Source organism: Eleutherodactylus coqui, chromosome 12, assembly GCF_035609145.1.
Source record: "Eleutherodactylus coqui strain aEleCoq1 chromosome 12, aEleCoq1.hap1, whole genome shotgun sequence".
Taxonomy (NCBI): domain Eukaryota; kingdom Metazoa; phylum Chordata; class Amphibia; order Anura; family Eleutherodactylidae; genus Eleutherodactylus; species Eleutherodactylus coqui.
This window is the reverse complement of record NC_089848.1, coordinates 68,119,461-68,145,914: the sequence shown is the minus strand read 5'-3', so window position 1 is coordinate 68,145,914 and position 26,454 is coordinate 68,119,461. Positions and strand designations below refer to the sequence as shown.

General features: G+C 45.6%; 1 protein-coding gene across 1 annotated transcript in view; it reads right to left on the bottom strand.

The window, feature by feature from the left end:
- Positions 1-26,454, bottom strand: part of ITGB8 (integrin subunit beta 8) — a 125,670-nt gene that overhangs the window by 57,950 nt on the left and 41,266 nt on the right. Inside the window, exons 2-3 of the mRNA XM_066585798.1 lie at positions 16,769-16,854; positions 5,024-5,195 (exon numbers count right to left, since the gene is read on the bottom strand). Of these exons, the coding sequence (XP_066441895.1) occupies positions 5,024-5,195; positions 16,769-16,854 (258 nt within the window). The remainder of the gene's footprint in view (positions 1-5,023; positions 5,196-16,768; positions 16,855-26,454) is intronic.

Sequence of the window (26,454 nt, the reverse complement as noted above, 5' to 3'; positions counted from 1 at the left end):
ACATGGCTGTGTTGTGAGAGAGGAAAATCCAATTCCTATTTTTCAAGGGGAGGAGCGATCACACCCACAGGCAACAACAAAATAGATAAAGGAGAGAACCCACTGTAGAATCTGCAGGAGGAGGAGTCACACACACTGTGTAGAGAGAGACAGAGGAGAGAACCTACTGCAGAATCCGCAGGAGGAGTCACACACACAAGCTGTGCAGAGAAAAACAGAGGAGAGAACCTACTGCAGAATCCGCAGGAGGGGGGGGGGGCACACACAGGCTGTGCAGAGAGAAAAAGAGGAGAGAACCTACTGCAGAATCTGCAGAAGGAGGAGGGAGGTTTACACGCAGGTCATGCAGAGAGAGACAGAGGAGAGAACCTACCGCAGAGTCTGCAGGAGGAGGAGGGGAGTTCACGCACACAGGCTGTGCAGAGATAAACGGAGGAGAGAACCTACTGCAGAATCTGCAGGAGGAGGAGGGGAGTTCACACATACAAGCTGTGTAGAGAGAGACAGAGGAGAGAACTGCTGCAGAATCTGCAGGAGGAGGAGGGGAGTTCACACATACAAGCTGTGTAGAGAGAGACAGAGGAGAGAACCTACTGCAGAATCTGCAGGAGGAGGAGGGGAGTTCACACACACAGGCTGTGCAGAGAGATAGAGGAGAGAACCTACTGCAGGAGGAGGAGGGGAGTTCACATACACAGGCTGTGCAGAGATAAACAGAGGAGAGAACCTACTGCAGAGTCTGCAGGAGGAGGAGGAGTCACACACACAGGCTGTGCAGAGAGAGACAGAGTAGAGAACTGCTGCAGAATCTGCAGGAGGAGGAGGGGAGTTCACACACACAGGCTGTGCAGAGATAAACGGAGGAGAGAACCTACTGCAGAGTCTGCAGGAGGAGGAGGAGTCACACACACAGGCTGTGCAGAGAGAAAAAGAGGAGAGAACCTACTGCAAAATCTGCAGGAGGAGGAGGGGGGGTTCACACACAGAGGCTGTGCAGAGAGAAAAAGAGGAGAGAACCTACTGCAGAATCTGCAGGGGTAAGGGGAAGGGATCAGGCCAACATGACTGTACTGGACTAAGGCGATCCCTCAGTTGCCGTACTAGAGGAGTAAAGCAGTACAGCAGTGGCCTCCAACCAGTGGTTCGGGAGCCACATGTGGCTCACCAGAGGAGCCCCGAGTTATGACCATATTAATACCATAATGACCATATATACTGTATGCTATATAATATATATTTGCTATAATATGACTTCTGCTAATAATATCACAAACATATCCAGTCCCTTCTGGCGAGAATACGTAATATGTGTTTGAGGTCATAATATAACCTCAAAATACTCCAAAAAACTGCAACATATATTCAGCTACTAAAGAGGCTTTTCCGCCTGGTTCCTCTTGATTTTAACAAAAAAGCAAAAGAACTTTAAGTGTAAAGCTGAAAAACAAGAGCAAAGGTGAACTAAGGATCATAATAAATCTATATCTTCAAATGTAAAATAAATATTGAATCCACCAACCACGGGCACCGGGCCAATATGACTAAGAAAATAAAGGTTACTACAGCGAGAAGTTACAAAAAGACGGTAAAACAACCCTTTGATGTGAACATGAAAAAAAAAGATAGGCATAAATTTTCAGCCAACCAGCTATTAATTGCAGTATAATTTCAGGCCTTGGGGGATTTTTGACATGTGTTGGTTTAATATTGAGTCATTTCTCTTTTTTTTGTTCAATAACAATAATGTATTTTGCTTGCTCTTAGCTTCAGAGACATAAAGCAATACCAGAGTCTTGTCGGGTTATTCCTGTGTCATTTCACTATTCTGCTTTGAAATATTGTAAAATGTGTAAATTACACAATATACATATTACGGTATATATTTTACAGTATGTGCTTTGGACATTTCATACACTATAAAGCGTATCCTCTGCAGCATATCCATCTATATGCATTATAGATAGATAGATAGATAGATAGATAGATAGATAGATAGATAGATATAGATATATACATACATACACACACACACACCTCCTAATAGTAAAATGAAGCTGGAGAGTGCACTTATTAGGCTGAACGAGCTAACAATTTCCATGCAAGGTTGCTATGTATTATAAACTACACAGTCATTATCTCATTTCATGACCTGGGAGCTTGTAATACAATATAATCTGTTTGACATAGTTCTAAAGTGAGCTCATATTCTGAGTAAGTCAGTAGAACAAGGCCGCAGTGCTGAAAGCTGTGTATACTATAGACAATAATGAGATGAGACGAAGGTGAGAGGCCAACAAAGCAGTTCCCCAAACCAGCCTACATCATATCCCTGCATCAGGCCTGTATTACAGATGTGCATTGTATGGACCCAGAACTAGTTCCTACAGCCCCATAGTGTCCCTCTACATGCCCCTGACCTCATACTTGGGCATTCTCCACTAGAACCAGGAGACCACCATACATGGTGGAGGACGCTGCGTGCCACAACGTTAGGTCCGGGCAGGAGGCACTGCTGTTTGACTGGTTCCCTACACAGATACGGGTTCGTTCACATCAGCATTCTAGGTTTCGTTCGAAACGTCCATAGGTTAATTCTGGATGAAACATACCCATAAAATGTCAGATGGCCGGATGAAAACTGAAAGGACCTAGTTTATAGTCATTGGGGTCTGTTCAGAGCCGTTTGGTTCTGCCCGGGTACCTCTTAGCACCCTAACAAGTCTACTTGTCTACCATGAAGTACAGTCTTCGCCTTAGCAACAGTATGATCAGTAGCAGAGCCGGATGCTCAACGTATCCATCCATATATACATATCACTAGTTAGAGGATGCAGAAGGACCGTCTGTGGAGTTGTCCAGTGCTGAACTACTTCTGCCTCATTTGGCTGCGTTTTCATGCTGCATTTACCGCATGTTCTCTGAAATCGATCTTGCTGGTATACCTGGCATGACAGTGCGGTCACCGGTGGCTGTAGATGGGCAGGGTTGGGAGAACATGGGGTAAACGCAGCATGGAAGCCCAGTCTTAACATGTTCCCTTTAAAGGGAATGTGCCATCAGAAAATGACTATCGCATAAATCAAATTTTCATGTTAAACACATTTTTAAGACTTTTTGGTGATATTTTTTTTCATTTTACACATCACTACATTTATGTTTTAGAAATCCTAAAATCCTTCAGTCCTTACGGGCCATTTACATGTAACAATTATCGCTCAAAAGTCATTCAAACAAACTAATTTGAGCAATAATTGTGAAGTGTAAATGCAAAAAGCAAAATTACATTTTTTTTTTCAAAGCGCTCACTATTCATTCATTTATTGCTATTGCTGACTTTCAGATACTATAAAAACTATTTGTGCTAAATGGTGGGCTTCTCATACGTGAAGATGGTGAAGCACTGAGCGAGAAGCTGTGGCGGCCGAGCGACAGCGGGGAATCAGACGGCTGACAATGGTGGCTCTAGTGTCCCTTTCCCGGAATATTAAGATGCGGCCCGGACGGCTGGGTAGCGTGGTAAAACAATAATGGTGGCAACGAATGCTGTAGATTGAATGATCACATGACACCACTAACCTTTCAGCAAAGTGTTCCTGTGGAAACGTAATAAAGAGTCCAAACCAGCTTTGATAAAGTAAACCAAAGGTACACAGTTTACTTGACGCTTCGGTGATTAACAAAAGTTTATACTTTACAGAACTTCCAATCAGCATTGATTTAAACAGATTTGCTGTGAGCAGAGAATACAAGTCCTAACTCTTAAATGGTTCCACAGTTCAGGAAGATGAGCCCGCCAGTCTACGTTATCTGGAGGTTCTTCTGGAAGAGTATTTTGTAGAGTAATGGAGGGCTTAAGCAGAGTTGATTGATCCCGCTGACTCCTAGTTATATGGGGCACGTTCACTCACTGTTGAGAAGTATTCTTTCAGGTTCCTTCCTCGTCACTAAGACTTGTGTATGACCACTTCCTCCATTCCCCGGTCTCCTTTCGTCTCGGTCCTCGCAGGAGTCACACCCCATATCCAAGTGGGCTTAGCCTGGACAGTATCGACAGAGACTAAGCCCCCTCCGCACATCCTCCTTCTTCGACTACATCTCTTTCTCTTTTTCTCTCTCTCTCTGACTACGCCCCCCTAACCGAACCCAGACAGAACACACATCATACACGCAACACAAAGCAGGTTAGGGTGACAGGGATACGGACACACTAAAGTTTAGTAGCACAGACACACAAATAGACGTTCCAAATGAGGTAGCCAAATAAGTGCTGCGGGGGTCCTAACTCTGGGCCACTACAAAGCCAATAAGAAGCCCGTGATCCAGCGATAAGTCTTTCAGTGTAAACATTCTACACGAGAGCTAATGACCTTAGAGATGACGTCAGCACTCCTGCAGTCGTTTAGACGACTGTCAGCCCTGTAATAGGGCCATTACTCTGACCGCTTGGTCTAATACTAGTCTGTAACACTAGTCTTACCCCTCCTGTTCTGCAAAGAATACTCTTCAGCATTCATCTCACTATCTTCACAGTCAAGATAACAATGACAGCTAACACATATATATATATATATATATATATATTTGGACATGTCACAGAGCATGCCTATAATACTGTCCTATAGAAGCCAACCAGTCATCTCCAGTACAGAGGTCCCAAAAGTTGTGCTGAATGGCATATCTCAGATGTTGTTAACAGCAGCTCAGGCAAGATGGAAGCCCCATAGTCATGTACAGAAATCCGAATAAAAAAATTAATCTACAATGAGAACATGAAAACATAAGAAAAATTGAATATTTTTCTGGTTCCAATGAGCAAAAAAATATAGGTGACACATTCCCCTTAAAGCAGTTGTCTGCCTTTTTGTCAAAGGGATCCCCAAGTATAAGCTGGTTGCGGGGGTCCTGATACCGGGATTACTGTATGTGTAATCAGCTGCCATCCGGACCAGCTGATTATTAGTAACTAATAAAAGAATGAACACATAATAGTACAACAATACGTAAAGCCCAGTTGGGCACTAACCTGGTCTCAGGTGAATGGACACCTCCGCTGGCGTGACCTGGCTGTTCGCCTCCCTGCTCACGCTCTGGAGCTGCGCGGACGGATGCTCGATGGCGTCTGCTCTGCAGCCCTTGGATCGTAAATTGAAAACAGTGTCGCATCTTTCACTCTCTATGGAATCCACCATGAAATCCTGTGAGGAGACAATGAAGACGACATTCAGCGTTCGCAGGCGAGTCTCCACAGCTGCGAAGCAGCCTTGCCAAGCAGGCGGTTACAGTAGGAAGCTCTGCGTTACATCACGCTCGCAGAAGACACTTTTTATGAAGTCGATCTTCTAATTAAAATGTTCTCGTCGTACTAAATGAAGATGTTTGTGCTGCGTGGTTACAGAAGGCAATAAAATACTAGTTTTGGGGTTAGTTAGGCCCCATGCAGACAACCGCAGCGCTGGTCTATGGGGTTCCTTGTGGTGCAGATGGCGAGCAGCGCTAATGTTATCTTATGGAGCCGTTCTCATATGTAGGGGAGTATTCATTCCCTAAACTGCAGGTCTATCCATGGAAATAGTTAAGAAACTGACTAATATATGGAATTTGTACAAAATGCATTGAATGCCCATCCTAAAAACTGTAAAGGGGAAGCACTGCCCTGCTCTACCCCTTACGGGAAGCAGAGGTCCGAGCGGGGCAACACCATAGAGGAACGTACAAACTAGTACGGTACTACATGAGACTTCATGCCCCAAAGAGTACCCTATGACACCATACTATTCATATAGACATGTGACCTTAAGGTAGGAGGCCTCCTGCCCACGGGCGGATATGTGTTGCGGAATTCGCGGCGGGCATCTGCAGCAAATGCCGCCCATAGCATGCTATGGGAAATCGATTCTCCCTGCACCACTTGCAGAAACCAATTGTGGTTTGAGCAAGTGGAGGAAAATTCGCATGCTCCATTTTTCCGCGGGGACGGCTTCCATTGAAGTCAATGGAAGCCGTCCGATCCGCGGCCCTTCCGAAATTAACATTGCAGAAAGGTCACAGATTCCACGTCAGCGCAAGGCGATGATGTGGGAAAAGCAGTCGTTTACAGAAAACCTGCATTGCGCATGTCCGCAGTACAGATGAAAACTGAAGGTACCGGGTACGCGCGGACGCCGTGGATTCCACGTGCGGAATCTGTCTCTGCAGTGTGCAGAAGGTCTAAAGAAGAAAACCAAGCAATATATTTGCGGTACGTCCGCACATAGCGAACAATATACGCTATGCATTTTCCGTTGCAGATTCGTGTGTGGTAAGTCCACCGTGTATTGCGCTACAAGCAATGCGGACGAAATTTCAAAACATCTCACAGGAAAAGCGAATCCGGACAATAATCATCCCGTGGCCACCGACAGGGCACTGAGCAAGAAATACCGAAATCAGAAAACTCTACTGACTGTCGGCCGTGAAAACAGGAGCTGCTCAATGTTTAGGCGACTCCTGTTTACTGTGAATGGAGGCGGGCGGCTGGAACGATCCCCGGCGCGCTCCGCCTTCATTCACTTGAATGACTATTGCTCCTTATAGGAATGAATAATAGTTACTACCATCATTTGTCCTCATAGAACCCACTGCATAGAACCCCAATCACAGCCGGGCAGCAAGTATTTTTATGTCCACTGAAAAGCAAAGATCAGCTGACGAATGAATGTTAGTTCATTCATCAGCTCATTCTCCCTTTTATATGGCTGAATGATCAGGAAATGAATGATCATGCTTGAAGAACAAGCATGTAAATGGGCTTTTAAGGTGTTCCTCCCATTTTGACTGCGTCCACGCTTCATAAGTTGTTATGTACTCATGGGAGACGCAGCAGTGCTATACTGACAGTGGGCATTCCACATTGCCGGTCTCAGAATTGCTGGGGGTCCCAATGTTTGGACCCCCTTACCAGTTATCCTGTGGATGAGAGATAAATGCATTTAAAGGGGTTTTCCCAGGTCTTAACATTGCTTCATGACCTCTCTATCCTTCCTGGTTGCCGCTGACCAGGACATGTGACTGCTGCAACCAATCACTGGCTAGAGAAAGTCATTGCTGTGCCTAGTGATTGGCTGCAGCAGTCACATGTCCTGGTCAGCGGCAACCAAGAAAGACAGCGAGGTTGTGAAGCAATGGTACGTCATGTGGAAACCCCTTTAATCTCAGATAAGAGGTTGTGCTGAATTTAATGTAAAGTAATGTTACTCTTGGTTCACTCTGCGTAGAAGGAGGTGAAGCCAATGAACACATATTAGAGGTGAAATAACTCCCTGGCTCTTGTGTCACCCATTGCTTAATGTTATTAGCGTGCAAATCCAGTAAATAGATGAGCACAGGGGTAAAGCACGAAGATGGACATCAGGCCTCCCGGCACTTCTGGGTGAGAGTGGGTCTCTATTTGTATCCTTGGTGTACCCCATGCCCATAGAAGTGTGATTATTACAGCCTTCAGTTAAATATATGGTATGGGGGATAAGGTGCTGCCTGGAATATGTAAAGGATTTGGGGAAGAACATCCGTTTTGAAGACGTCTGTTATGTTTGTGCAGGATGTGTGAACAGTGACCTACACAATTGTAATATATCTATAGCTAGGGGGATGAATATACACTGAAGACCGGGCAGAGATCACCAAACAAGAAACAGAGTAATGGAAAAGAGACGTCTGACCTACACCACAGAAGTAGGGGAACGCGTCCTAGAAGTGGCGTGATTGTCCCAATAAGGGAACCTAGAGTAAGCCTGACTCGCCTTAGATAAAAATAGTGAAAAGGGTAGAGAACATGAAACAGGGGAAGAGCAACTCCGGACACAGCAAACGTCAGACATGGGTGTCCGCACACCGACCGGCGGAGGGGGAGCCAGGTGTCTGCACACTGACATGTGAAGGGGGAGCCAGGTGTCTGCACACTGACATGTGAAGGGGGAGCCAGGTGTCTGCACACCGACAGGTGGAGGGGAAGTAACGCATCTGCACACCGACCGGCGGAGGGGGAGCCAGGTGTCTGCACACTGACATGTGAAGGGGGAGCCAGGTGTCTGCACACCGACAGGCGGAGGGGAAGTCAGGCGTTCGCATACCGATGGTGGAGTGAGAGTCAGGTATCCACACACAGATCGGCAAAGGGGAAGTCAGGCGTCCGCACACAAACAGGCGGAGGGAAAGTGAGGCATCTGCACACTGATGGACGGAGGGGAAAGTCAGGCGTCCGCACACCGACACAACAAGCGGTGTGGAAGTCAGGCATCCGCACACCGATGGGCGGTGTAGAAGTCAGGCATCCGCACACCGATGGGCGGAGGGGAAGTCAGGCATCCGCACACCGATGGATGGAGGGGAAGTCAAGTGTCCACACATTGACAGGTAAAGGGGAAGTCAGGCGTCCGCACATCGACGGTGGAGTGGGAGTTAGGTATCCGCACACTGATGGGCCGAGGGGAAGTCAGGTGTCCGCAGATTGACGGGTGGAGGGGAAGTCAAGCGTCCTCACACCGATGGCAGAGGGTGAGTCAGGCATCCACGCACTGACGAGAGGAGGGAAGTCAGGCGTCCACACATCGACAGGCGGAAAAGGAGTCAGGCGTCCGCACACCAACGGGCGGAGAGGAAGTCAGACATAAACCAACTGTATCCATGCAGACCAAAAACCAGATGGGCAGACCGACCAAGACACAAACGAAGATCTGCGCAGCTCAGTTAGGAGATGTAAAGGTTTATATAATGACCTGTAACAGGGCAGGCTGGTATTTATGTGCACAGAGTGGTCTCAGGTGAATGGACACCTCCGCCGGCGTGACCTGACTGTGGGAGTAGTTGGTGGCAGCTTCTCCCTATATACACTACTCTAATCTGTAGCTCTGGTTCCCAGTGTATAAGTCCCAGGGTGAATGTCTTCAGGAATCTTGTATGCTGCAGGTGAAATGATTGAACTACTATCGCCGATGTATTCTGTCATATAAATTGATTTTTTGCAGCCATTCAGGGCAATAGTACTGCTGACACCAGAGAGCATCGCCTGCTGCTTCGGGGATCTGGGGCAGAGTGGCTGTGTTGCATTCTGTGGGCCATTTAATGCTTATTTTGTATATTTCCTGCCCATATAAGTTTCAGTAGTCCCCGAAAACCTCTTTAACCCGTTCCATAGTCCAGAGTAAGCCCGCTGAGGCACACTAAGGCCAACTCTACTAGTTCCTGCGGTCTGTCTGCTGCGTCTGACAGGTTACATCACTCCCCGTCTGTCATCGTTCCGCAGCAGGTTTTCCTTACTGGCTGCACAGAGGAAACCTCATCACTGCAAAACACATGTAGAGAACTGATTGTGGTTTTTACACCATGGAACTGTTCTTAGAAAAGCTTCTTAAGGAGAAACCATGACCACGATCACTGAAACCACAACAAAAATACACATGTATTGCCCCCAAGGCGCGGGGCGTGCGGCCATGCTTTGCAGTTTTTCTACCCATAACCCTTTGCAGTAAGGAAGACACCCACAACACTTTAGGAAAGTCGTAAATTGCATTAAATATCAGTTCCTGAGCACCAGGGGGCAGCAGTGAGACATTGTCAGCTTACAGCAGTGTTTCCCAAATTTTCAGTCTTCGGTAAAATGTTTTACCATGGGGCGACCCTACCAAAAAGGGGGTGTGGTGAGGGGCGTGGCTTATACCAGTGTATGATTTTACCTCTGATATTCCGGGCACCTGGCGGACTCTAGTGAGGGTAGCTCCACTGGCTACTTCCGCATCACCTGACCAGCGGCGCTGCGCTCACTAGAGGGCGCCAGGTGAAGGAGGTGCCGAGAGCGTGAGGACTGCGGAGGTGAAAGGGAGCGCCGTATCTTCTGAACGTGACCGCAGAGGAGCAGCAGATTTCGATTCAAAATCCACAATGATGGAGTCTTTTGTGGAAATGTTGCAGATTTTTGCTACAGACTTTTCTGTTACGGAAAGTCAGCAGCATTTCCTCTACAGGTAAATATACGCTACGGCTCGGGCCAAACGGGGCTGGTTCGCTGCGCAATATCCGTGTTGCAGCACGTTGGCAACGGAGAGTCTGCCTCAAAACCCCCACTATTTGGTACGGGGTTTGTTGCAGATTCACCAACTTATTGGGAGGATTCTGCAGTGCAAACAGCGATAAAATTGACTTGTTGTGAAATTAACCCTTTCCAATTCAATTTGTATCCTCATTTTCCTAGGGGACTTACTCTTTTTCTGTCATTATACAATGGCGCAATCTGCTGGCTAAAGCCAGTACTGCATGAGGTGACACATTGGATGGGCTCTGACAGCAGAGAGGCTGGCAATATACAGAAAGAGAACGCTGAGGGACGTCTTCCAACATCGAAGCTGTACAGCCTTAAATCATAATGTCTTAAGACGTCAGACAGTGGATTGGAAAGGGTTAAATTCCACACCGCATGACAATTTCTGTGCGGGTTTTTTTTCCCGCAGCTTGTGGATGAGATTTCCTTACTTTCCAGCCCCGTAAATTCCACCCCGTGTAGACCCAGCCTAAAGGGGTTTTGCCGCGAAAATCGCAGGTCTGCGAGGCTTCATTGAAATCAACGGGAGCCTTGTACCGCAATGTTCTGAGCGCTGCGTTAAAAAACGGATGTGTGAGAGTGACCTAAGGTTACACTCACACATGCGTTTTTTACTGCAATTGCTGCGGTAACTCCACTCTCACACATTCGTTTTTACTGCGGCATTCAGAACGCCGTGATAATTGCAATCTAAGACTCCCATTGATTTCAATGGAGCCTCGCAGACCTGCACTTGATCGTGGCATTTCTTTACTGCCATTAACGCACCTCAGAATGATGGGGTGAGTTAAAACCCGCTGTCGGGCGCAGTAACCTTCGTTTGAAAACATTGGTAAAATCACGGCAAAACGACGCAATCGAAATCTTGCATTCCGCTGACAGCATGTGTGAGAGTGGCCTAAGTGACTCCCGGCCTGGAAGTCTACATGCTTGCTTATAGGCACAGGATATGTCCGTCTACCACATGCTTGAGTGAACATACAGAACCGATCCGAAGCCTCGGCCCCATAGTTCAGCAGATGGGATGCAGAGTTCACTGGGGTCTTTGATAGGAAGTCACGGCCTGCGTTCTCTGTTCGCTCTAACATCCAGGATCCATCAGGTCTAGAGCCGGCTGAACCCCCCACCGGTGTGGATGCCATTATCGAAGTAACGCCGGCTACTTTATAGATAAATACACAGCGAGGGTTTGGAAATGTCGCCCATAAACAAGATATTCCGCACTGAACCTCTTCCAGATCCTCCACCTGCTCCGCACGTGACGGCACCGAAGGCAAAAAGTATGAAATAAACAGCTGTGTAAGTAAAAAGTACAGAACCCGAGTATGTGTCCTTTAATGAACTATCTCAGCCCAGCCCCCCTTCCAGAAAACTGCCTGGAGCCCCTGGAATACGTCCCAGCCGCAAGGTGACAAAGAGCGCCGCTGGGATTTAAAGGGACACTCGCGCCCCCCCCGGCATGGGGAGACATGGCTGGCCGCAGTCACATGGGGTTTATTGTCCCTCGTAAATCCATTTAATGGAAGTTGCCTTTTCTGTCTGCTGTCTAAAAGTTTGATGAGGCAAAAAATAGGTTGAAGCAGGTTTTTATGGTTCAGCTTATTTTAGCTCTATTAAAATGAATGTATGTCTAATTTTTTCCAGTATAGTCTCGGTTGTGAAGCAGGAAAGTTTTACAGTTACCGGAGTCTAACTTTCTCCGACTTTTAACTCCTGGCAGTCCTGGATGAGCCACAGAGCCCCGTTACATAGTAAAACACTTCGGGCCAGAGGCTACAAGGTGACGTTTGGCCACAATAGGGACCAAAAATCACTGTAGCGCTGGGACCTCGCAACCGGTCGCAGTGTGAGTCGCGGCTTGCCGCACCTGCCGTCCGCAGGTCTTTTGTGGTTGGATCTTTGGATGGCCACAGCGACTTGCATGGTAAGCCTATTCACTTTGAGGAGAGCAAGGTGGCAGGGCTACCCAGTAATCCTTGGTCGCCACTGAGTCTTAGCCTCAGGGCTTCTTGACACAACTGTATCTGCACAGGCAGTTCTGCATGTTAAAAACGCGATGCGTTGGATTTCAATGGGTTCATTCGGACAAACGTGTAGTGCATGAAAAGATAGGATTCACACTCCCTTTCGGCCGTATCTTTTATACGGGGCGTGAAAAGATAACCCTGCGCTGAATCTTTCTATACTAAAAAGAAACACAATGGGGGGGGGGGGGACGGACCGACACAGCTATGATGCAGCCAAAAAACATCCGTGATATGCACTAAATACGCACAAAAATACAGTGACAATGGTGTGATTTTCACATAACGTAATTGCATATGTCGGTGTTAATGTGCAATTACCTGCAAAACTGCGCAAAATAGCAGCTGCGTTAATGCTGCCCCGTGTGGCCCAACCCAGTAGTTCTCTTTCCTGTTGGATCCTTTCCCGGCTTTGGCACAAAAAACAGAACCAAAAACTGCCCCAAGTGCTGCCTGTGGGACTCCAGCCTAAGAAGACTTGAAACGCGTGACGCTGAAACAAACAGTGAAGACGCCATAAACCACCAGTCTATGGTTAAAAACTTATAAAGAAGTCGGATGTAAAGTTTCTTAAACTCTTCTTTATACACGGCAAATACAGTGTCCTCTTTACGTAACAGGATTACGTGACGGCGGTCGGTTTATTATAACCCCTACTCAGTAACGGAAATATCCCCAGCGGCCGGTCTGTTCCAGAACATGACTTCACTGTTATTAAAGCAAAAAGATAACGAGCTGAAAGTATCTGAAAGTATAGAATGTAGACGGAGGCTTGGTGCGACAGGAATTGGCCGCAGGGGTTGCATGTGAGAATGGGGAAATTACATGCAAACCAGAAACATGACTTGGGATGTAGAGTAGCTGCTGCACGGAGAGCTTGTGACCAACGTGATCCCCTGTCACAGGTACAAGAGAGGGAGTAGCTGCAGCCATCAAGCTGCCTCACAAACTTCTGTCCCTGCTTTCCCCCCGGCGGTCCTTCTGGACATTGAGGAGCTTTTGCTATTGGAAAACTTTACATTCTTATTAGGGCTTTTACCCACTAGTGTCTTTTTAACGCTGCGATATCGCTGCGTTTTTTCAATTGGACTTTCTAATGTTGAAATTGCATCGTACAAAAATCGCGAGTTTGTGCTGTTGCAATTTTTGTGCGATGCAATTTTAACATTAGAAAGTCCCATTGAAAAAAACGCAGCGATCTCGCAGCGTGGGTAGAAACCCCTATACAAAATAGCATTCAGTTGTGGAAACCAAAGTATCCCTTTAAGCGTGAACACCCACTGGTGATACGATATCCTTGCGATGCAAGAGTCAGTGAAAACGCATGATAATGAAAGCAATGATTTCCAATGGTTTCATTCTCATTAGCGAAGTTTTCACTGCAGCCTCACATCGCAAAGAAGAATCTGCAATATCGACCAGTGTTTTCAATGGGGCCGGCGGCAGCAGTGCTAGCCCCATTGAAAACATAGGGAGTACATTGCGCTCTCCTGACACAGCTGTGACAGCTGTGGCAGGGGAATCCTTCATTTCCGCGGGGAGCCAGCCTTAGGGCACACGAGCATGCTTGCATGCACAGTACACAGAGAATATAGCCCATGAATTTCAATGGGTTTATTTTTGCAAAACATCCCCCCACGCAATATGTTCTAATTTAATGTGCACCAAAGGCCCCGTAGGAGTGTATGGGGGTGTGCAAATGCACAACCAACACCCACCGAATTTTGCAATAATCTGCACAATTTCATGGGGAAAAGATCACACTGGGAACTAATTGGGCTAATAAGCCATTCAATGTGGGGGCGCGGCTGTGTCCAAGTGAAATGATTATATGCAAATGAGGAACATTACTCAGCTCAGTGGGTCAAGAGGGTTGTCAGAGACACTTTGGGGGTGAGTGAGTCGGAGGATGGTATAGTCTCTCCCCAAGGAGAGCACCCGGAGGGGGTGTGAGAAGTCACCTGAGAGGTGAGTGAGGAGACTTAAAAGGCCATGCATGCTCCTCTGGGTAATTTATGCAAATAAGGAAGATGGAACAATACCTCTGCAGCGCCACCTATTGGATGGCAGAATTGCTTCAATTCAATGTAGGACTCTTTAACAAGTCTGTAAAACAATGATTTGCAGGAATGCTGCCATCCAATAGGTGGCGCTGCAGAGGTATCGTTCCATTTCCTTATTTGCATCAGCTCAGTGGTTATCACTGTTGTCTCGCAGCGCTGGTGCTCTGTGTTTAAATCCATTCAAGGACAACATCTGCGAGGAGTTCTTCTGTTGCCTGTGTGGATGTCCATCCTCGCTCCCAAGAATATATTAACCCTTTCCAATCCAATTTGTATTCTGGTTTTCCTAGGGGGCTTACTCTTTTTCTGCTGTTATACAACGGCGCTATATGCTGGCTAAAGCCAGTACTGCATGAGGTGACACGTTAGATAGGCTCCGACAGCAGAGAGGCTGGCAATATGCAGTAAGAGAACCCTGATGGAAATCTTCCAACATCAGAGCTGTACAGCCTTAAATCATAATGTCTTTAGACGTCAGACAGTGGATTGGAAAGGGTTAATGCATGAATTTAGACACTGATGACAATCTGTTTGCAGTGCTACTGTATACAAGACATGTTTAGCTCCTAATTTTGACTTAAAGGAGTTCTCCATTGCAAACTATTGATGAGCTATCTGCAGGATAGCCCGCCAATAGTAGATCAGCAGGGTCTGCCGCCCAGGATCCCTGTTGAGTGGTTGCATAATATAAAGTGACCAGATTCTCCCAGGGTCAAAGCGGGACAGAGGGGTGTGGTCAGGGGCGGGGCTTATCACAACCTATGATTTTACCTCCATCATAATAAAATGTGCAGGGACATTTCAAAAAAGGCAGACAGCAAATTCTGCAGCATTTCTGCATCCAAAAAACAGTCACAATGTGTACCATTGGTGCAAATTTTGACTGCAAATCAGCCACGTATCTGCAGCTGATTTCATACTACGTGGCGCTCCCCCTCACCTCCTCCGTAGGCTTCACGCCATCAGCGCTCCCAGGCTTCTGGTTCCCAGCTACCTGTAGTGGCTTTGCCTGAGCAGCGGCGCTGCACCACAATGTGCCGCTGGGAACCAGAAGCCGGGGAGCGCTGCCAGCAGTAAGCCTACAGAGGAGGGGAGGGGAGCGGCACATAGTATGAAATCAGCTGCGGATATACAGTCAAAATCTGCACCAATGATATTTTGACTGTTTTTGGATGCGGAAATGCTGCATAATTTGCAGTTGAAACTTTTGCTGTGGACATTCCATAGCATTCTCGCCACCTGTAAACATACCCTACGTCAGCATGAGGTATGCTGCGACATGCAGAGTGGCCTCAGTAGTAATAATATCACCCGCAGTGGCCCCAGTAGTAATAGGGTCCCTGATATTACCCCAAGTAGTAATAGTGATCCCTATATTAGCCCCAGTAATAATAGTGACCCCTTCAGTGGCCTCAGTAGTAATGGTGATCCAGTGGCCTCAGTAGTAATAGTGACCCCAACAGTGGCATCAGTAGTAACAGTGACCCCCCACAGTGGCCTCAGTGCTAATACTATTACTACTGGGGCTGCTATAGGGGACACTATTACTAATAGTGTTCTCTATATTAACCTCAATAGTAACAATGACCCCCACAGTAGCCCCAATAGTAATAGACCCCTGCCCCCCGAGACCCATATTCTTACCCTCTTCCTGCTCTTCAGAGCGCCGCTGCACATCTTTTATGCAAAATGATCACTCAAACTGTCATTCTCCCTATCTTTTGAACAAATTTTGAGCGATCATCTTTGCGTGTAAATGGGGCTTTAGCCTGAAGATAGGCCACCAAAAGTGTACAACTGGACGGCGCCTTTAAAGAGTACTGATGAATAATACTGTTACTGATTATTACATTTGTAGTGAGTGGATCCATATCCTTGTGGCGTGGACCAGAGAACTGGCAGAATGACGCTCTACACATTTATGTATTCATACGTTCATCACATGACCAGCGCAGATTTTCATTTCCTGGATGTATATAATAATGATGCTCCTCCCCCTCCCAATTATTGCAAGCAGCCATCCTGAATACTGTACTAAATTACTACACACAGGTATACTACAAACTGCAGCTTTTTTCATCCCATCACACAGTGAGGGCTTACTCACCCGAGCGATATTCCCATGTGGGTTTTGAGCAATGTGCATAAAACTCACACGAATATGAAATCTATTTTTATGAATTCATTCGTTCATTCATTCATTCATTCGCGACTTGTTCCTCGCATCATCACAGTAAGAAAAATAAATTGCAGCCTGTTCTATTTTTGGGCGTTCCCATGGAACGCCTCGCCCATTGCTTCCAATGGGACCTTGAAAGATGGCACTTGTATACCGTGCAATGTGCATGCGAGTTCAATGTTTCCCATTGAAGTCAATGTGAAACACTTACCACCACCCTATCATGCGGTTTCACAGAAGTGATGCGATTTTTAACCAAAACACTTCACATCACCGCGAAAGATCACATGTTGGCAGATGCGATATGGGGCCAAGTTTCTCAGCCCAATACCGCACTTGCCCGTGTGAATGTAGCCGGACTTGACTGGTCGCTGGTTGAGATCAGTTAATAAAGGCATGAAGAATAAAGGGTAGTAAAGGGAGCACGCACCTCTTGAGTACACCATCCGCAGTCCGGGCCCACGGCGAGGCACTTTGTGCATGTAGCTGCGCTTGAAGAAGAACACTTGTTTTCAACTGCAAAAAAACAGAGATGCGAGACAAGAGTTGAGTGTAAGGTGCGGAAAGTTACTTCATTCATGAATCAGATTGTTAAAATACTGGTGGGGTCTGCAGCATCTGAGAGGGTTTGGGATTATACTAGAAAAATGGTGCAATCATAAAGTATAAAATATATCACATTCAGAGGCCGAATGGACACGGCTGGGATTCCCCGGGGGAATCAGACCCCGCCCGGCCGGTAACCCCCTGCCTACCTCTCCGGACTCTTGCTCTCTCTGCTGTGGATGTGCCTGCCGGAAAACCAGCACGCATGCGCAGTGCAAAGAATGCTGTGCCAGCGTTGACGTGGATCCGCAGCAATTTCAAAATTGTTATTTCAGGATTGCCGCGGGTCAGGCGGCTTCCATTGACTGCAATCCGCAGCACTCCACACATTGGCAAAATGCATGCGACCATGGCTCCTTACCTATTGTTTTCAATGGGACCGACGCTACAGCTGCCGGCCGCATTGAAAGCAATGGGATGCAGGCAACCCCGCAGTGATTTTCGGGGAAGGGCTTGAAATATAATCCCTTCCTTGAAAATCATCCCTAGCTGGTGTTAAAAATAAAAAAAATATATATATATTCACCTCTCCGCCGCTGTTGGGGCTCAGGCGTGTCCTGTCGCTTGGTCCCCGGCAGTGTTCTGAAACTCTTCCAGCAGGCGGGGATTTAAAAATCCCCGCCTCCTGAAAGGGCTGTGTCTGATTAGCTGAGTGCTCAGCTAATCACAGGCAGCGCTCAGCCATTCATTAAATGACAGCTAAGCGCTACCTGTGATTGGTCACAGCACCCAGCCAATCAGAGGCAGCGCTCAGCCATTCATTAAATTCAATGCTGTCACAGTGTTCAGTGATGAGGGGACTCCCCACGGGGATATTTTACGCACATCATGGACATTCCTGGCGCACGGATGTCCTATTTTTTGCAGGTGCGAGTATTTTGCGCCTATAAAAGATGGACATGTGAACACTACATAGGGAACCAATGGTTCTATCAGACGCACTTTTTTTGCACCCATAGGCACACCCAAAAAAATGCTCATCTGACTTTGCCCTCAAAGAGTAACTTGTTTATTTTGCTGACAACATAACTACATGAGGGCTCGTTTTGTATTTTTCAGCATTGCCATTTAACGTACCATATAATATGTTGGAAAAGTTTGAAACATTTCTAAGTGGATAGAAATTAAAAAAGAATGTAATTTCTTTTTTGCGGGTGGTTTGCTTTTACGACGTTCATGCTGCAGTAAAAATCACAAATAATCTTTGCTCTGCAGGTCAGTACGATTATGGTGATACCAAATTTATGCTTTTTTTTATGTAGTACCACTAAAAAAAAATATTTTTTTTTAAATTGCTTTCTGCCACCATCTTTTTGACCCCCATAACTTTTTTTTCCATATTTCTGCCCATAGGGTTGTGAAAGGGCTCCGTTTTGTTGTGAGGTAACCAGTGGTTTTTACAGATACCATTTTGGAGTACATACAACTTTTGAATCACTTCTTTATCCATTTTTTTTCTTTGACCAAAAAAGCGCATTTCTTGTATTGCGTATTGTTTTCTTTTACTGATGGCTTTTGCCATGCAGTACTAATAATGTGATATTTTACCAAAACTTGACTTTTACGGACATAACTATACCAATTTTTTTTTTATTTAATTTTTAACTATTTGATGTGATAACTGAGAAAAGGGGGAAGGGGGTGTTAAATTTTTTTTTACTTATTTTTACATTTTTCTCAGCCCCCAAATGGGATTCGAACTTGCATTTGTCTGATTGCTTATACAGTATAATGCAATACTATATTATTGCATTAAACTGATTTCTGACCGGCTATATATGAAGACCAGCCACAGGTAGAGATGAGCGAGCATGCTCGTCCCAGCTTGATGCTCGTTTGAGCAGTAGCATATTCAAAAGTACTCATTACTCGAGCAAGCACCACATGTTTATTTTTTGCTAAAGAGTATGCAAAATAGTATTTTGCATACACTTTAGCAAAAAATAGACTGTAAAATGAGTTCAGTCTTGTTAAATAGTGCGGATGGACAGGACTGACAATAAATTATTTTCAATGGAGCCGCGGCTGCTGCCGGGAATTCTTCAATTCCTTACCGCAGCTGTCACACATGAGGATCCTGCTGCCGGCTCCCTGTCATTGGATTTCTGGGCAGGGCTTTAAATATAGCCCCTTCCCTGAAAAACTAGTAAAAGTAGTGTAAAAAACATTACATACTCACCTCTCTTCAGCTGCCGGGGCTCAGCTGCGTCTTCTCTCCGCTGTCCCCGACTCTGTAGTGCTGATCTATCAGCAGGCGGGGATTTAACATCCCCGCCTGCTGAAAGAACTGATGGTGATTGGCTGAGGAGCTCAGCCAATCACAGGCAGCTCTCGCCAAATGAACACGGCAGCGGCGGAGAGGTAAGTTTTTATTTATTTATTTATTCTTTCATTACTCGAAACGAGCTCTCGAACGTTACAAAAAGCTCGGCCCAAGTAACGAGCACCCAAGCATTTTAATGCTCGCTCATCTCTAGCCACAGGCTTGTCTTAATGGGCACTTACACACGGTAGCCCTGGTGGCCCTCAAAAGGCCTCAGGCTGCAATGTCACCCGGCGACACCTCACAATCTCAACGTGGGGAGCCATATTGGAACCTCCCATATGCCAAGAGGGGCATTTAAATGCCACTATAAGAATTACAATTTCAAGGGTTAACAGCCACAGTTAAAATTATATCCAAGCGCGGCTGTTGCGGGTGGGTGTCAGCTGTTAGACATAGTTGACACCCGCCATATATGTAGCATGCTTGGTTTCCGAGCCCACTCAATACACAGAAACCTAAATTTAATGAAAGCTGTGTCTGCAATTACAAGCGCCGGCCACTACACAAGGATTGGAGCCGCAGCTTCTGCTCCTAAGCCCTGTGTATTGCTCTGCTGACAGCGGGCGTCATATCAGCTGATTGACTGGGGTCCTGAGCAGCGGAACTCAGCCGATCAACTATTGATGGCCTATCCCGAAATTAGGTTATCAATAGTATTTCCCTAGAAAACCTCTATAAGAGGCTGTCTTTTCTGATAGGAGTGAAGTAATGCTTTGGACGGACCTATTTTATGCTAACTAAATCAGTTGGTAAATCTGCAGCCCAATAGATGTAAAATGTTCATAAATAGAGAAAAATGTAAAAAAAAGTATGAAGTTGAGAAATGAATGCTATAAAACCTGAAATACTCATTCTAAAGCCCTATTAAAATAAAGCTGTAAAGTACATGTTGACTCGTCTCTTACAGGCAGCGCAGATCTAATGCCTGTGGTATTTATTAACACTGGCAGATGGACAAGAAAGATTTTCCTTTCCATGGTATGAAGGTGGCATTACAAAAGGTTCCTTCGCTTGTTCGTTTTACCGTCCCATTGTGTTTATATGGAAGAGCGAAGCGCCAAAGATCCCAACCCGGAATGAGGAAAAAGCAAAGTGTGTGGGAAAAGTGGAGGGTGCCAGAGCCGGAGGTGCGCTCTGTGTAATGTGGCAGGAAAATATTGGAAATGTTATTATTTTGGACAATCACAAGCAGGTTGTGGCAGCGCCATCTCACCAACAATAAAAATAAACAAATCTAGTTATTTGTATAGCGCCAACTTATTCCGCAGCGCTTCCAGGTAACTTTTATTTACTAGATTGACCTGATGTTCGCTACGAGAACATAAAATGTTTCACTTGTGGTGGTTGTGATCTTCTAAATCTGCTCGGTTAGGTGATTATTTAGAGCGTCACTTTGTATTTGGAGCAGAAATCTAATATAAAAAAGCCTACAGGTCTCTCTCTGTTTGTCTGTCTTTCTCTCTGTCTCTCACTGTCTGTCTCTCTCTGTTTATCTCTCTTTGTCTGCCTCTCTCTATCTGTCTCCTTCATTGTCTGTCTCTCTCTTTCTTTCTGTCTCTATATTGCTCTGTCTATCTCTGTCTGCCTGTCTCTTGCTCTCTCTGTCTCTCTATCGCTTTCTCTGGGTCTCTCTATTGCTCTATCTTTCCATTGCTCTCGTTCTGTCTATCGCTCTTGCTCTGCTTATCGCTCTCTCTTTCTATCGCTCTTTCTCTGTCTGTTTCTCTCTGTCTCTTTATTGCTATCTCTCTTTATCGCTTTCTGTCTCTCTACACTTTGTCTCTCTATCGCTGTCTGTCTCTCTATTGTTCTCTTTTTCTGTCTCTTTCTATTGCTCTCTCTCTCTGTTTCTCTATCACTCTCTCTCTCTGTTGCTATCTATCTCTCTGTCTATTGCTCTCTCTCTCAGTCTCTATCTCTTTCTCTCTATGTTTCTATAGCTCTTTCTCTCACTGTCTCTCTCTATGGCTCTCTCACTTTGTCTCTCTATTGCTCTCTCACTCTCTGTCTGTCTCTCTATTGTTGTCTCTATCGCTCTTTCTCTCACTGTCTCTCTCTCTATTGCTCTGTCTCTATCGCTCTCTCACTCTGTCGCTCTATTGCTCTCTCTCTACTGCTGTCTGTCTTTCTATTTCTATCACTCTCTCTGTCTCTATCGCTCTCTCTCTCTCTGTCTCTCTGTCGCTCTTGGTTGGGCAGTATATGGTGCAGCTTAGCAGTGTATGCTGTGTTGCTTAGCAATGCTTCACTCATTCCAGCGCATGCCTGAAGCACAGCAGCGCCGCCCATAGACTAAACATTGTAACTTTCAACCCGCCTAACAGGTCTCTGAATGTATTAAACTCCCATTTGAAGATTTTACGGCAGCGGTGAGCATGTGTGTCATCTAATGACACCAACATCATACACCAAAGTTACAGCAGAGGGGTCAAAGTGTGGTGCAAGAAAAAGCATGTAGACTTATTTATATTAGATTACCCCCCACCAAGCTGGGTACTCATTTTACCGACTTCGGAAGGATGGAAGGCTGAGTCAACCTTGAGCCAGCTGCCTAAACCACACGTGAATTGAACCTGCAACCTTCAGGTCATGAGTGAGAGCTTAGGACTGCATTTCTGCTGCCTTAACACTCTGTGCCATACAAGGCTCACCAGTTCATGTCTGCGCCCACTGGTCATATAATGTTGCCTGCATGTGTTGGCACATATTTATTAATCCGTTTATTCCTGTTTTGGCATAAGCTGTGCCTCAAAAAGTCGTAAATCATGACGCACGCTGTATCGGAGACTTTTCTCTACACTCAAGCATTCCAAAAAGTGATACCGTTAAAGGGCGCGGTTTTTAAGGAATAGGCGTCTTCTCCAAAGTTACAGAAAATGTATCATCTATATATTTTTTAATAATTAAAACCAGACAGTAAAAAACAGCACATTTTTTTAAAACTGTTTTAATTTTCTGATTTGTAGATTATTAGATTTTATTTACTGTACTTGATGATAGGGGGCAGCCATCTTGCCTGAGCTGCAGTTATCAGCATTTGGAGATATGCCTTACAACAAACTCATGGGCTATAAACACAACGGACAGGAGAGAAGCAATTGATTTTTATGGGAGACTGCTCTGGGCATGTTCCGTGCAGAGGGCAATGTGAACGAAGGGGGAGGAGGTGAGCTGTGACATCACTTATTGTGAATGATAGATCCTCCGTTATCTATATATAGGTGTTACCTTTCATTGTAATCCTGCCTGTGATGATAATGAGACGACTGCTGGAACAGGGAGTATCAGACTAGTGTTAGGCTGCTTTCACATCTGCATCGTGGTTCTGTTTTCCTGCTCCGTTCGGAGATCAGTTTAATGACGGAGCCGAATGGACCCCATTGACTATTAGGGGTCCATTCAGTTTCCATTCAGCTGACCGACATTTTACTGGATCTGCGACGGAACTTCAGAACGGAGGTTCTAGTGCAGATGTTAAAGTGGCTTACGTCTCAGTGTGAAAACTGGAATTTAATTTTTTTTTTTAAATACAGATTGTTACATTAAAATTGTAAAAATTGATAAAATGTTGACGGTAAAAGGTTTGCCCAGGCGTAAACTACTGATGGCTTGTCCTTAGAATAGGCCCCCAATACTAGATGGGTGGGGGTTCACCAACTGGAACCGCTTTTATCAGCTGCGTGCTGGGCCAGTGTGCTTCTGCACTGAGCTGATTTCTTCAGGAAGCAGACAGCTCCATTCCCACTGTACTGGCCAGGCTTGGTATCGCAGGCAATGTTCCCATCAAAATGACCAGCCAGATCTGGCTAATATTGCATCACAACTTTGGGAACAATGTATAGGCATATAAAATAGACAACGATGAGAAAGAAAAAGTACAGAGTGAAGACCCTGTGCAAACATGTATACACGTGATGCTATAGTAGTTGACTACTGTATATGTCCCAAGCAGGTTGAGAGAACAAACTGCCGCTCTAACCCTCTGCAGACATGCAATAGACTTCCACAGGTTATTAGTTTTAGGAATTTAAAGGGGCTGGACCTGCAGCATCAAAACCTTCCCTTCCGGCCAGGATCCGACACGGGGTCATGTGGTATGGACTCTCTCTGTGCTCGTCATGTCATTGCAGGGGGTAACCGTGACAGTAAAGGGCTGGTTAGGTTACATTCACATTTCGGCTGAAGGACAAATTCTGAGCCTCTAGCAGATCTGCCATAAAGTTCTGGACATAATTTTGCAGCATGCTGTACTACTTTGTCTAGAAGAATGCCAGACGAGACGTCAGAAGCCGGCAGACCCCACTGGCTCGGAGGATGAAGCTAAACCACGGAAATATCAGCCTTAAGTATTTAAGAGGCCTTACTTGAGATAAGCGGAACAGCTAGCCTCTTGCATTGACGTCATGGGCTCAAAAAGTCCATACCATGTGGCGCAGTGTTGGAAATGGGCCAAAAGTGGAGGTACTGACACTCCGGGTCCAGGTATGGAGTCCGTATCCCTTGAAAACCCCTTTAAAAGGTAAGATCCCCCTGCAGGTGAAATGTATAGCTGCAACTTTTCTTGGCAAAATCAACTCTTTACAGGGTTTTTCTCAGAATAGAGGGTTGTTGGTGCTGAGACAAGCCCCTTAATACTATTGTTCATGTGGACGGATACTGTTCATAGATCCTAATGTACGTATTCCTATATCTATGGATATACACTCACTGCCAAAAAAATTACACACCAAGAAGGGGTTGTTGGCATTGAATAAAACATTATACAGGGTCAAGTAAAAGTCTGGACACAGCTGTTTAACTGGTGTAATAAAGAGAACATTGACTTCCGATGTGTGCAAGTAGTAATTAGAAGGAAAGATGCATTTTGTTTGGTGGAGGAGACGTTTTCAGTGGCCATTTTGAACTCCAACATACAAAATTTAGCTCAGGTTTTTCAAATCAGAAGGGCATCATGGGATATATCAGTCTCGGCTAGAATTTAGAGCGAAAGGATAGGTTTATTGAGGATAACTGTGAAATTCCAAGGAGACTCTAGTACCCTGTTGGGCCACTTCTAGCCTGGATACATGATGAGATACGATTGGGCATGGAGACTCTAGTACCCTGTTGGGCCACTTCTAGCCTGGATACATGATGAGATACGGTCAGGTATGGAGATTCTAGTACCTTGTTGGGCCACTTCTAGCCTGGATACATGATGAGATACGGTTGGGCATGGAGACTCTAGTATCCTGTTGGGCCACTTCTAGCCTGGATACATGATGAGATACGATTGGGCATGGAGATTCTAGTACACTGTTGGGCCATTTCTAGCCTGGATACATGATGAGATACGGTCAGGTATGGAGACTCTAGTATCCTGTTGGGCCACTTCTAGCCTGGATACATGATGAGATACGATTGGGTATGGAGACTCTAGTACCCTGTTGGGCCACTTCTAGCCTTGATACATGATGAGATACAGTTGGGCATGGAGGCATACAGGCTCCGTATGTTATCCTGCAAATGTTGCCACTGGGCTTCTAGATTCTGCACACTCGCAGACTGCCAAAGTTGGCATCCTAGCAGGTCCTATAAATGCTTGACTGGCGATAAATCTGCCAACCAGGCAGGCCAAGTAAGTGTGGCAACCTGGCAGAGACATTCCTGGGAAACCTCGATCTCTACCAGGGGTGAAAGACTGTCATATGCAATGGCCCCCTAGAATATCACACCAGCAGTTGGGCCAATGTATCGCTTTATAGCAAAGGCAGGATTAAAACACTTATCACAAGGCCTCCACAGTCGAACACAACTGTCATCGGCTCCTAAATATAACCTGCAATCATTGCTAAAGACGATACGGTTCCAGTTTGTAGCTGACCATGTTTCTCATTTCCGACACCATTGCAAACGAAGAAGATGGTATGGGGGTGTTAATGGCAGCACATGTAATGGGTGCTGTGACACCAAATATCCTTTTGCTAAGCCCCTGGAAATGGTCTAGGCAGACCAGGGTTGTGTAACGATGGCGCCACCTGTCTCTGGATAGTGGACAATGAAACAGTTGGATCTACTCAAGCTTGTCGGCAGATTAAACAATCCTCTCTACTGGTGGTATCCTTGGGCTGGCCGAAGCCTGTTCTCCATGTGTTTGTGCCCTCATGTAACCACTACTCCCAACACCGCCTTGCTTCTCTCATTTCAATGATGCGCCTCCATTCAAAGTCTGTGTTATAGAGACATGTCTAGTGGTCAACGATCGCTCAACACGAGGTCCACTACACAGAAGTAGCCTCTGTGAGCCTTTTTATAGGGCAATGGGGGAAGCACTATTACGCCCTCTAGTGGTTAGACCCAGTGTCTATGTAATCAGACCACAACTGTAATCCTTTACACATCTGCCTAAGATATAACTGTGGTCCGAGCTTTCCACCATTTCTATCTGGGTGCATTATTTATTTTTTTGTCACTATATAGCTAAGCCCTGTTGCTGACCGGTCGGCCCAGACGCTATACTTGCCTTCTTTGCTCTGCTATGCTTCTTTAAGGGCTTACTGTTCAAGAGCTAAGAAATTCATAAATAGCCAAAAGAACATTTTTTTTGTCAAAAACATGTTATCTGTCTAACATCAAACTTGTGAACCAAGTAAGGAAAGTTTACTTCTGAGACTTCAAACCATTATTTATCCGCTTTCTAAATGGACTATAAAGCAGGATCCTGTTGGCTTCCCATCAGTCATCTGTGATGTGTTTGCTACCTGCAAAGGGATCGTGAAGGTTACTTTCGAAGCGGATTATGGCGTGCCTATCTGTATAATGTAACATTCCCTAATAAATGTTTGATGTGGAAAAACAAACGGAAAGCAGTCACCATATAATTTTTGGAATGTGGGAAATCACACCTACTTTGCTGTATGAAATACAGCTTTCCTGAAACCATTTTCCATTTTCCCAAACACAATAATAAATATTTCAGAAATATGGAAACTTTTCACGGATCCCGACTAAACAGTCTATATTGTTTAATGCACTGAACCATGGGAGGAACTTTTCAGAAGGGTTTATCTGAATGCACTGTATATCTGATGGGATACAGAAGCTGAGTCTAATAAGTACCGGTGCATATACACTATATAAGCCATGGCTTTTGTGTTTTATGGATTAACCAGCTTTGAATGCATTTGGCAGCCTTGTGTTTCCAC